Below are 13,386 nucleotides of genomic sequence, written 5' to 3' on the forward strand. Positions count from 1 at the left end.
TAGCATGTAATTCTAGCCTTCTGTCCAAATCTGATGATTTTTGTGCATTTACGTCAGATCCCTTAACCAATTCCCAAAGAAAATGATGTCATTGTAACAGGGATATTTTAGAATGACATTTACAGTGATGAACTGGAAAAAAAAATTGGGTTGAAGGAACATTTAATACTACATTCAGCTTGAAGGAATTCTGCACTCTAGAATTACGACTAGTTCTAAATCAGGAATAAAACTGATGGATCCTAGTCCTTTTAGCCCTCTTAATAAAGGAAAGCGGGACTTCTATTACATAAATCAAAATAATTTGCGTTCTGAAGATCAGGCAGTTGGTAAGGTTTTGCTTAATTGTATATTCTCCTTGCACTTTAGTCTTATGTAGGTGCGGATGCTGAATTACATGAGGATCAAGACCTACCACTGGCCCAGTCCTGGCCACACATTGTCAAAGAATCGGACCAGTAACATCCAGTAGTTCCTTAATGAGGTGTTAGTAACACTTCTTGGAGCTCCTGTCTTGTGACAGGGATAAATGACTGTATACAAGTGCAAGACTCAGTAATGATCGAGTTGTCGTCTTTCACTCAAAGCTGCTATTAACCTCTGGAAAACGTGAGGAAGAAATGGGTAATCACCCTTTCATGTCTTGGCAATGTAAGTTCTATGTACTTGGATCCAGAGATGAACATAAAACAAATCAACACTTTTGCATGCAGGACAGCACAAAGTTTTGCTTTTGCATGGATTTTTTTTTAAAAACAAAGTGAGATGAATTTGTGTAAAACTCAGCTGAAGCTGTACTTCAAAGTCGTGAAAATAGGGAAAAATGCAACACTGCCAATGTCATATTTTGAGTAAAGGTGGCTTTCAATGAAGGTTGTAAACTTGAACCATGTGAAAAGCTGCTAAGTGTTATGAAGCAATTATTCGGTCATAAGAAACAGACCTTTTACTATGTACTTTGTCTAAGAATTATGTGCCCCTTTCGCAGATTCTGATGACAGATTGGAACAGAACTTTTAGATATAGATCAAAACAGGGTACTAACATAGTGTACAAACAGAAAAATAGTAAAGCAGCTAATAATTATTGCCTCATTCAGTTATTCACACTATATCACAATTCCGAAGTAGAGAGAATTGAGTTACATACCAGCAGAAGGCAATGTTGTGGGTGGAGATGTACTCTGGTTACTGGCTGACGGCTGAGGTTGACTGCTGAAAAAGAAGTCTGCCCCTTCGCCTAGAAGGTCCCCAGTAGACTCTTCTGAAACCTGCGACGTGCTACCCACAAACAAATTGTTCAGTAAGTCTGCGTTGCTAGATGAGCTCTTCATCTCTGAGGCAGTTTGATTCTGCTCTGATGGAACATCAGAGTCTAGTCCCAATAAATCTACGTGGTCTTCCAACTGAGGTTCTTGTGGTTGGGCAGATGGAGTTTCAAAATTAGCTTCAAAAAATATATCTGCATCTTCTTCTGGAGGACTGGGTTTTTCTTTTTCTTCAACTATTTCTGTTCTTCCTTCACTAGGAAATGCAGCAAATTCTTCATCTGATGGGTCACTTTCATCCCTGTCACCAATCAGTCCAGGATGATTATCTTTGGACAAGCGGTCCTCTGCTCCAGGCTCTGGATCTCTTCCTTCTATTGAATGAATAAAAACAGATTTATCTTTTTATAACACCTTTAAGTTAACAGAATTCTCCTGCTCAACAAGGAGAAACCAGGTTCAAGTGCCAGGGTCTGAACTTAAAGTTCCTTGCACAAGAAGGCTCAGGGGGCAGGGACAGAGAAGTGAAGTGCCACTAGCTTGCCCTGCTCAGAAAAGGGGGGGCGGAGGGCGGGGGGAGAAGAGAAGCTTGTTTTCCTGCAAGTTTATCCTCCAGCCACTAGAGGCCACGACCGCTGCTACTGAGCACTAGCTACAAATGCCGCCCTCCCATCCCCGGCCCCTCGTGTCCTTCCATCCTCAGAGGCAAATACCCCCCTTCCCATAGACAAAGCCAAGGGAGCAAAATGGCTCTGCCTGCCAGGAGCACACGGACCGGAAATGTGAATAAGTAGTATATTCCTCCACCACTCAACATGTGCAACTATTAACGCTGCACAATTAAAGCAAACCCTTTGTGCTGGACAAGGAGATATGATCTGAGCTGAGGACAGGAGTGAGACACTGGGGAAGAGCCTTCAGTCTGACACTCCCCTTTGGGACACTGAGTAAATGATGGTTTACAAGGGCTTTGTATTATACTGCTGCTCTAAAATCAGTAGTAACGCTGTCACCAATGGCACCCCAGCAATTTTGCTGTCAAGTGCTGGGGAAAGCCAGGAACAGCGTGGAGACACAGGGCTCTCGGAAAACACCAGAGCAGGCAGGCCATGTTTTCAGTCCAGACCTACTCAGTTCAACCCATGCCAGAATTTCTTGGCCACTCCACCTGCTTGCTTTGCAGCCAGCATCCACAAAGGAAGGGGGAGGATACAGCCCTGCCTCAGTTTGATTTGTGAGCAGCAGTGTATACCTATTACCTTTACTTTATGCTGATTTGGAGATCCCAAATGAAGCTGGACAGCAACATTCGCAGACCTGAAAAGCTCAGTCCTTTTTAAATGGTTTTTACTTGCACTCTGATGAGGCAACACACAAAATTGAAATAATCATGATCTGTCCCTTTGCTTCCATTATGTAACAATGTGCCAACGCTGGAGCAATCCTTGCAGGTGGGGGAGAGACAACTGAAGTATTGCACAAGAGATTAGTCCTTTTGGTAAAGAATTAGTAACTTCACCTACCTTCCCAATCCAGAGTATGGAAGAAGTTATTTGCATCAGTGCTGCTGCTCTGTGGAGAGTCCGGCTCTGTGGGTGTGCTTTCGGGAGACTGTTCCAATTTGGACTCTTCTGCTTCGTACTGTGCTGTTGAACCTGGCTGTCTAGGCAGCTCAGGTTTACCTGTCAGATGGAATTTCAAGCCAAAAACCTTAGACATACAGTTCTGACACTGGAAAAATTCAGATTGTGTCAATCCAAACATGCAGCACGTGGTATCTTACTCAAAAACATATCAAGGTGGCAGTCAGGAAATAACTCTTGGTTGGATCTCATGAGCAAGCTGCTAGTCTCTGTGTAGGGAAAAGCCCATACAGCTGTGAATTTAGGATGGAGTTTTAACCCTGATTTCAGCCACACACTTAACAGCTGTGAAATTAAATTAAGGTATAAGACTTAATATTCTAGTAGAGTTTTGTGTCCTATATTTAAACTGATGTGACTCTACTCAAGTCAGTTGCCATCAATTTCTGGTTCTTTACTGCATACCAGTAACACTCTGAAGATATTACAAAATAGACCAAGGTGGACAGGAGGGCTGTGAACAAATCACAGCCATTTCAAAACAGGACACAGAAAGATCGTTCCGTTTCCCTTCTCCCACAAAAAAACCAAAAAGAACAGGTTCAATGAAACTCATAGAAAGTACTTAAAGTGTAAGGCAACAACAGTGTACCACTGATCTAGGATACAAAGCTGTCAACTTCAACTTGGAAGCAGGTGAGTGACAGCACCCTGCTCATGCAGGAATTGGTCATTTTCCTTACTTCAATGTCAGGTGCTGAGCTGGAGGGATATTGTCAGAAGCTAGGGAAGATTGCCTTATCAATGGCTCTGTAGTCTCACACAAGAACAAGAGCTCCATGCCAAATCGAAGAGTGGACACCTAACTGGCGAGAGTTTTAGCATGGGAATTACTTCATTTTGGAAAGAATGAGGTGCATACATGGAAGTAAGTTGAATTATCGAACACAGAACAAAGTATTTAACTTGGTGAACACCCCACATCTGCTCTGTACATCGCAGTCTGTAAGGGTGCATCTACACAAGGTGGAGGTGTAGTTTTCAACTCAGTCTGATTGAGCAACCATGCTAAAAATAGAAGTACAGCTGTAGCAGCGGGATAGGCTAGCCACCCCAGTACCATCCTGCCGAGGACCCTAAGCATGTACTCAGAGCAGCTAGCCCGCCCCCACCCTAACTATGTTCTTATTTTTAGTGCGCTAGCTCAAAACTAGTGTGCATACGCCTACCCAAAATGACAATTATCCTTCCAGATCAAGTGTTGACATACCCTAATGCCAGCAGCGTAGTGTCTGACTTACTGGAGTGCTGCAATACCATCTTTGTTTAAAAACCAAAAGATTCACAAAAAATACAGTATGGGATATGCTAAACATTGAAAGGGTCCTGCCAACTCAGCTTTGGTCCCATGTTTAAGTTTTGTGAAAACAAATTTATGAAGATCTAAGAAAAAACAATAACATTTTTTATCTTAAATTTCAATTAAAAAATATATTTTCACCTCCAGTTTTTCAAACCCAAACATTTCAGGGCTAAGAATCTAAATTAAATCAGCTTCCAGGATTTTCTTTTGCTCAAGAGGAGGCAAATTCAGAAAGTAAAGGAGCATAGTAACTAAGTGATTTTTTAAAAAATTCTCTCACTTTCAATACCAACACCTTAGATTAATGTAAAACAAAAAATGTTGTTCACAATATGATTTAGTTGAGTGTCCTAACTAGAATACAATATAAAAGGGAGATTTATGTTCAGGAAAGAACAACAAGGCTTAATGCAAAATGCCTGGCAGAAATATACTTTTCTAAAAACATATGAAAAAAGGGGAAAAGTGACTATGTTGGATCAAGAGAAAAGTGAGGAAAAAAGCAAATACACTGAGTTAAAAAAGATAAAAGAAGCAGAAAGACAAGAAGTGAGGTCTTACTTATTCTCTAAATACAGCCACGTTAGAGAACATTAAAGAAAGGATGAAGGAGTGGAACATGAAAACTAATGAGACCAAGAAAAAAAGCAAACATTAAGTATAGCAATCCTGGCAAGAATTACTAAAAATATATTCAGAACGAGGAAGTTGGCTAAACAGATAAGATGCAATGTTAAAAAAGTAAGATCCCTTCAAGAACAACTGACACTCACTAATGCAGGGAAATCTTAAGAGAAACAAACCATAACTCTACTGGACTATGCACAAGAAACATCTCAATAACAATATCTTTTGAACTATGGGTATGAAAGGTCACTTATGGAGAATGCTAGAATACTTTGAACTGCATTGATGGAAGTGTAAGCTCAGCTAAGCAGTGAAAGCGGAGGGAATTCTCCCCAGGTTTTGGAGGCGAAGGGCTCAACTGCCAAGTATTTTTGTTTGATGTGTCACTCCAAATAGGGCCTCCAGAGCTCTGGGAAAAGGTGAAAACAGTGCCAATATAGATAAAAAGATTGGGCTAATTACAATCTAGTATTAAGGAAAACTCCTATTCCTTTATAACAGGCAAGGGTACTGCACAGCTCTTCACAAGAATTAAGTTTTCCCTTTTAAAGGTCTGTTTAAAAATTTGTCTGAAAACTAAACAAAATGAGTCCTGAACGGGAATGCTTTAAAAGGATAGGAAACAGGCTAAAGTTTCTAATGCCTCCAAAGTTAAGCTTTACCAAATTTCGATAAAATCTCTTGTTGTTCCTCCCGACTGGAGAAAAGGATCTTGGGATTCAGTCCCTTTATGTTCAAGTTATCCCATGGCGCTCGTTCACTACAGGGTCTGTCTCTGGGCTCCACCTCCACTTCCAGATTCACTTGAAATAAGTCAGGATATTTCTCTTGAATGTCACAAGCATCCAGATCATACCTGTAATATGGCGATGTAATAAAATCACAAATCAAAAATCTTTCAAGGCAAATATTCAATCAGCCCATCAGGTTCACTGTCTTGGACTGCAGCAAGTTAAGTGACTAGTATGTCTATGGAATTGGTGTGCAAAGCATAAAACCAATTGGATTGGGTTACTTTTTCCCTGTTTAATCTCATAGGGATGATTTATTATGAAGAAATTTCAAGAAAACCCCTCATCAAGAGACGCTGAGTCAAAGGAAGTGTGGTCAATCAAAAGCCAGGACTCATTTTGTTAAAAATGAAAGCTATCATTTTCCCACACTAATAAAACATACTCCCCCCCTAGATCTGTTGATCTGGCAAGTAAAATAATTTGAAAAAAGTTTCTGCAAGTTGTGTTCAGCAAAATATTCACATACTTAGCAAATTTCACTGTGGTGGCATTCCGGGGCACAAAACCTGTGTGGAACTGAATCTGGAACATCTTCATTGAAGCCATCTATGGGGAGGAGAAAACATAGGATAATTACATAATTCTGTGTAACAGAAGATAAGGACTCTGTATCTTACTTTCCTTTTGGTGGAAAGCGTTTTTGATATTCATGAAGGCATTCTCTTTCAGTTCAGCTTCTCTAAACATACAATAGCTCCATATAGCATTTTTCTTGGGATGGCTGAATTTGGACTTGTTTGTTTATTTCAATTTTTCAAGTAAGTAGGTAGTATCATTGAAGAAACACCGTCAGAAATAAAGACACAAGGAACCTGATTCTAATCTCACTTACACCTGTACAAATTGGGAAAAGCTTCATCAAAAGCTAGTACAGCATGCTCAAACTCAAGACAAGCAGTGGCAGATTAGCCTGCTGGGAAGCAGGGAAAGCCCCCACGCCCCAACCCCACTACCCGGCAGGAGTGCCAGGCGGGCAGGGCAAGCCCCAACACCCCAACCCCAATCCTCGTCAGCAGCGCTGGGTGGATGGGGGAAGCCCCTGCGCCCCAACCCCGCTCCCCAGCAGGAACGCCGGGAGGGACTGCAGGCAGAAGGGAGGGGGAGAAGTCCTTACTTGCTCTTGCCCAGGGCCCCACAAACCCCTAATCTGCCTCTGAAGACAAGACATAATTCTGTAGGGTAGAACTCTGGATCTTTCAGTAGCCTTTTCAGAATAACTAACACTTACAGAATCCATCTACAGCGTTGAGGGAGAACAGCCTAAAGAGAACTAGATGTATTAATCAAGTGAAAGTTTGTCAGCATCTCAGTACTTATGTTTACACAGTATGTCATGTGTATGCAAGGACTTCTATTCATTTCCTGTGCAATATCCTGGCTGTCAATCTCACACGGGCCAGCATAATAGGGGTTTTTTGAAACTGATCCATGACATCCATCTAACTTATCCAACTCTTCCTTCTGCTGACAGACAAGACGATTTTCCCTTCTGCAAACACCAACGTAAGTAGTTTGCCTTTATTTACACATATACATCAGTCCTGGAAGAAAGGTAGCCAGAAAGTACACAGGGCAATCCATCCTTTCAGGAATCTCAGCCCCTCCGAGACCAAAAGAGAGAGCCAACTCCCCTGCTGCTGCCTGCAATGCTCCCTCTCCAAACACCACTGCTTCTTGCTCAGAGCCATTTACTATGAAGGTAAAACACAGCATGTCTTCAAGACTCAAGAGTTGCTCATACGCTAATTAAAAGAGCATGGAAGATGTATAAAAGCACTATCTGGAGATACCTGCTGTAATATTTGCAACACTATCAAACTCAATCTAAATTTGACTCCGAACTTCAAAAAGGAGTTAAAAAAAAAAAAAAGGATATTTTCAATAAACGTATTGTGAACAGTACAGATCGAATAATCCTCTTTCTTGTTGATGTGTTTGCACTTGATTACGAAGAGCAGCATTTACCAAATTAACGTACATAAACTTAAGGCAAAGCAACATGTTTCATTTTTAGTTTTAACTGCTATTGTAACATCTTCATTTCAGTCAAAATCCATACACCACAACCCAGTTCTACAGAATAACCAAGTGCAATTTGGAAGATCAGAATTGGCAAAGTCACATTAAGGTCAAAACAGGCCAACTCCATTATTGGGGCTGTCACTGCACATATCAGTGTTGTGGCTTGGAGTTCCACTAGGACAAAGAGCTAAAATAGCGAGATCATGGCAATTTAAAATTTCAATGTCCAAGAGTCTTAACGGGTAAGTGCTCAGTACTTTGGAAAGTCAAGCAACTTATCTAGGAGCCTAACTTTACGCACATATTTTTTAAAAGTCTTGGCTTTGTTCAAGAGAGGACAAAATGTCTTACCATACCCTCCTTCCAGTAAGACACTGCTATCCTGGTCTGTGGCTTTTGAAAAAAGTGAAATCAGCTCTACTTATTTTGTAGCCAATAACAGACATTTATAATTTCCAATAGTAACCTTCAGGGCTAGTTCTCCACTTTCAATGCACTGGCAGCAATTTTCATAGTCAACAAATATCAGTGTTCAATTACCAGGAAGTGGGAAAAGCTTCTAAAAAAGGCACCAAGAACTGCTTATGACTGGATAGTGGCCTCCCCCAACATTTAACCAAATGTCATTAAAGCAGCTTCTTCGTTGAATGAGGAGAAAGATTTTTCTGATCTGGCAAGAGTCCAATTAAAATTCCACATGGAAAGCAAGTTTTCCAAATAGATGGTATGTCAGCCACAGGCTACATGTAAGATACAACAATTGCTGGAGCAATGGTCTGATCCAGTATGTTAAATCCTACCGATTCATACAGAGATCTCAGACTTTAAGGCCAGAAGGGACCATTATGATCACCTAGTCAGACCTCTTGCACGTTGCAGGCCACAGAACCTCACCCACCCGCTCCTGTACTAGTCCCGTAACCTATGGCTGAGCTACTAAATCCTCAGATCTTGATTTAAAGACTTCAAGTTACAGTTGACTCCACCATTTAATCTAGTTCAAACTAGCAAGCGACCATGTGCCACGCTGTAGAGGAAGGTAAAAAACCTCCAGGCTCTCTGCCAATCTGACCTAGGGAAAAATTCCTTCCTGACCTCAAATATGGCAAATCAGTTAGACCCTGAGCATTTGGGTGAGACCCACCAGCTGCACACCTGGGAAAGAATTTCCTATAATAACTCAGAGCCCTTCCCATCTAGTGTCTCATCTTTGATAGCTGGAGATATTTACTAATAGCAGTCGCAGATGGGCCATATGCCACTGTAGGCAACCTCATCATACCATCCCCTCCATAAACTTATCAAGCTTAGTCTTGAAACAAGTTAGGTTTTTTTGCTTCCACTACCCTCCTTGAAAGGCTTTTGCAGAACTTCACTCCTCTGATGTTTAGAAACCTTTGTCTAATTTCAAGCCTAAAACTTATTGATGGCCAGTTTATATCCATTTGTTCTTGTGCCAACATTTGCCTTTAACTTAAATAACTCCTTTCCCTCCCTGGTGTTTATCGATCTAATTTCTGGAGAGCAATCATATCTCCCCTCAGCTTTCATTTGGTTAGACTAAACAAGCCAAGCTCCTTAAGTCTCCTCAAGTAAGGTAGGTTCTCCATTCCATTGATCATCCTAGTAGCCCTGCTCTGCACCTGTCGCAGTTTGAAGTCATCTTTCTTACACACGAGAGACAAGAACAGAATACAATATTCCCAGTGAGGTCTCACCAGTACCTTGTATAATGGCAATAACATTCCCTTACCTCTACTGGAAACACCTTGCCAGATGCATCCTAGTATTGAATTAGCCTTTTTCATGGTCCCATCACATTGGTGACTCAGTCATGTTGTGATCAACCAATACACCAGGTCTCTCTCTTCCACCCCTGTTGTTTCCAACTGATTAAGTCACCAGCTTACAGCAAAAAGTCTTGTTAGTCTTTAAATGCATGGCCTTGCTCTTTCCACTATAAAATTTCATCCCATTTCTATTCCTCCAGTTTTCAAGGCCATCCAGATCTTCTTGTAGAATATTGCAGTCCTCCTCCGTGTTGGCAATACTCCCAACTTTGTTTCACCCACAAATTTTATTAGCATATGCCCACTTTTTGTGCCAAAGTCATTAATGAAAATGTTAATGAAGATTAGTACCAAGACCCATTCATGAGGAACTCCACTAGTAACCTCCCTCCAGTCTGGCAGTTCACCTTTCAGTATGATCCCTTAAACCAGTTCTTTACCCACCTTTCAATTCTTTTATTAATTGATATCTTCTCCAATTTAGCTAATAATTTCCCATATGGAACTGTATAAAAAAATCTTACTGGAATCCAGGTAGATAAGATTAATGCATTTGCTTTGTTTAGAAAATCAGTTATCTTTTCAAAGAAAGATCAGATTGGTCTGGCAGGATCTCTCTTTTGTAAAACTATGTTGTATTTTATCCCAATTACCATTTACCTCTATTTCCTTAACTACTTTTTCTTTAAAAATTTGTTCTAAGATCTTGCATATAATTGAGGTCAAACTAACGGGCCTGTAGTTTCTTTGGTCACTTTCTTTTCATTTCTTAAACGTATTTGCAATTTGCCAGTCAGAGTACAACTCCCGAGTTTAAGGATTCATTAAAAATCGTTGCTATTGGGATCACAATTTCATGTGGCAGTTTCCTTTAATATTCTTGGATGGAGATTATCTAGGTCCCCTGACTTGGTCATTAAATTCTTTGAGCTAGACTTCCAACTCAGATGTGGTAATTTCTACTTCCATATCATCATTCCCATTAGTCACCCTGCCAATGTCCACATGCTCCTCATTCTTATTAAAAACTGAGGCAAATTATCTTTTATCTCCACTCCATCCTCTGTGCTTCGCAGTCTCACTTCTTTCTTTATTTTCATGGCTAAAGAATCTTTTACTGTTGGTTTTAACTTCCTATGCAAGGTCCAACTCTGCTTGGCTTTTGGCAGTTCTCACTTTTTCCCTATATTTTCTGGAAACCTAGCAAACCTAGGAAATCTGAAGGAGGAATTACAGATTGAGCGAAGAATGTGTAGTAGAGAAATACAATGGTGAAAAAAATCTGAAAAATTAACTTCTACCAGCACTGAAAGTATTTGCATAGACGACTAAATGCTTTTATCCATTATATTTGCATGCTAAAATAATTGTTTTCAGAACCTGTGTGTGACAATAATTCCTTGAATTCTGTAGGTAAGTAATCCTGAAATGTATAAATATTTCACATTTGTATTTCCAGACTTCACTATGGCTACACCAAAGCAGAGAAAGCTAGAACTTTTAGTAATTTGGGTTGAGAGAGACTTCACATGCAAGAAGAACAGGAGTACTTGTGGCACCTTAGAGACTAACAAAATTATTTGAGCATAAGCTTTCGTGGGCTACATCCCACTTCTTCGGATGCATAGAATGGAACATATATTGAGGAGATATATCTACGCAAAAGAATTAATGGGCACAAATCTGACATCAGGAATCATAATACTCAAAAACCAGTGGGAGAACACTTTAATCTGTCTGGTCATTCAATGACAGACCTGCGGGTGGCTATTTTACAACAGAAAAGCTTCAAAAACAGACTCCAACGAGAAACTGCTGAACTCGAATTGATATGCAAATTAGACACAATCAATTTAGGTTTGAATAAAGACTGGGAATGGCTGAGCCATTACAAACATTGACTCTATCTCCCCATGTAAGTACTCTCACACTTCTTATCAACCTGTCTGTACTGGGCTATCTTGATTATCACTTCAAAAGTTTTTTTTCCCCCCCCCTCTTACTTAATTGGCCTCTCCGAGTTGGTAAGACAACTCCCACCTGTTCATGCTCTCTGTATGTGTGTATATATATCTCCTCAATATATGTTCCATTCTATGCATCCGAAGAAGTGGGATGTAGCCCACGAAAGCTTATGCTCAAATAAATTTGTTAGTCTCTAAGGTGCCACAAGTACTCCTGTTCTTTTTGCGGATACAGACTAACACGGCTGCTACTCTGAAACCGTTCACATGCAAGCTTTGCTTTTATAGCCTGAAAAATGTTAGCATTTTTAGTTGAAAGAAAAATCATGAAGCAACAATATTCTGTTGCCTCCTGCAGCGTGAAGGATAGTAAGGAGACTATGCACTGAGCCAAACCACAGATGGAAGCAGGACACTGGAATAGATGGACCTCCTAATCTGTGCGGGATGGAAATTCCTGGAATCCCACTTTGCTATTGGCCCAAATACCTATTCCAGTTGTGGTCTCTGTGTTCTGGATATTAAAAAAGATTATATCTATCTATCTATCTATATATTAGAGAGAGCGCGAGAGCGAGAGAGAGCAAGAGAGAGACACACCTCTACCCTGATAGAATGCGACCCGATACAACACGAATTCGGATATAAAGCTGCGCTCCAGGAGTGGCGGGGCTGCGCACTCCAGCGGATCAAAGCAAGTTCGATATAACGCCGTTTCACCTATACGGTAAGATTTTTGGGCTCCCGAGGACATATATACACACCGAGGTAGAGGTGTGTGTGTGTGTCTATATATATATATATATATATATATATATATATATATATAAAATCACTATCATGTAAGTTAGCAAAGAGGTGTGTTATTAAGGTGCCCCACTTGATCATGGCAAAGTATATTATATGCCAGCTCTCTTGTGATGGAGAAAGAAAAGGAAGTCAACCGCTGAATGTTAAATGTGCTAGGATGCATGCTATCTAGTTTATGCAGCTGTCAGATGGCTGGACACTGCATGAATACAGTGAGGCCAGGCACCAAAACGGATGTTGAGGGAAGGGGAAAAACGTCCCTATTTTTAGAGATGTTGAGCATCCATAAAACATGCTGACTTCAATGGGAGCTACTCCGTGCTCTGCACTTAGGTCCCTAAGTGGCTTAATTTTTCATAAATGTGCGCTTTGGATAGTAATTTTAGGTGCACACACTGTGAAAATCATAGTCCAAGTGGCCTCATTTCATCTTAAGAAAAGGAGTGTCAATTCTAGCTAGAGTTAATCACTTACTACGTGCTCTGAATCCTGAAGAATCAAACAGTGACATTTTATATCTAAAATTCAATCTCCCCAGAACTGGGAAGGATGGTGGTCTCTGTTTCAGTGACAGTTCAGATAGTCCATACAAGTTCAATCTGATCCTGTATCACAGAATAAGTCAGAAAACATAATTCTGTTTTTAGCAGCATTCCAAACAAACATTTTAAACAACTGTAATCAGACAGGCAAGAAGGTAGCTGTTTAAGATTCTGTTTTAGTGATTTACTCTTGGCAATTAATGTGATTAGAGAGCCTGTATCATACTGCAGTTTGACTTTTAGACAGAAAAAAGTAATCAACCTTCCTTTTGGTGGGAAATAAAAACAACAGATGAAGACTCCTGGCTAACACACAAAGTTCTGATTTTTTGCCACTTCTAAATAAGGAACTTTGGCAGAACTGCATGGAGAAGTAAGGGGCAGGAGCTCCAGGCATCAGACACTGGGGATAACTACCAGTTGTTGAAATGCTTGCTTACCAGAAAATGCTGCAAAAGGAGCAACTAACTGTACACTTCTTGTCAGAATGCTGACCAGAGGCTGCACGTCATGACAGGATTGAAAGGGAAGGTTGAACTCCTAGCCAAGCCACCTGAACACCTCAAACTCTTTTCTCAAAGACAGATGAGCGCACAGAAGGGGAACAATCAAACAACTAACAAA

General features: G+C 40.5%; 1 protein-coding gene across 1 annotated transcript in view; it reads right to left on the minus strand.

Moving 5' to 3' along the window:
• LOC113409452 (cyclin-G-associated kinase-like) overlaps positions 1–13,386 on the minus strand; it is a 95,199-nt gene that overhangs the window by 38,103 nt on the left and 43,710 nt on the right. The window contains exons 18-21 of the mRNA XM_026663374.1: positions 6,101–6,180; positions 5,503–5,696; positions 2,791–2,949; positions 1,150–1,641 (exon numbers count right to left, since the gene is read on the minus strand). Of these exons, the coding sequence (XP_026519159.1) occupies positions 1,150–1,641; positions 2,791–2,949; positions 5,503–5,696; positions 6,101–6,180 (925 nt within the window). The remainder of the gene's footprint in view (positions 1–1,149; positions 1,642–2,790; positions 2,950–5,502; positions 5,697–6,100; positions 6,181–13,386) is intronic.

The sequence above is a fragment of the Terrapene carolina genome, unplaced genomic scaffold, assembly GCF_002925995.2.
Source record: "Terrapene carolina triunguis isolate 2854851 unplaced genomic scaffold, T_m_triunguis-2.0 Scaffold33392, whole genome shotgun sequence".
In the NCBI taxonomy this organism is placed as follows: Eukaryota; Metazoa; Chordata; order Testudines; family Emydidae; genus Terrapene; species Terrapene triunguis.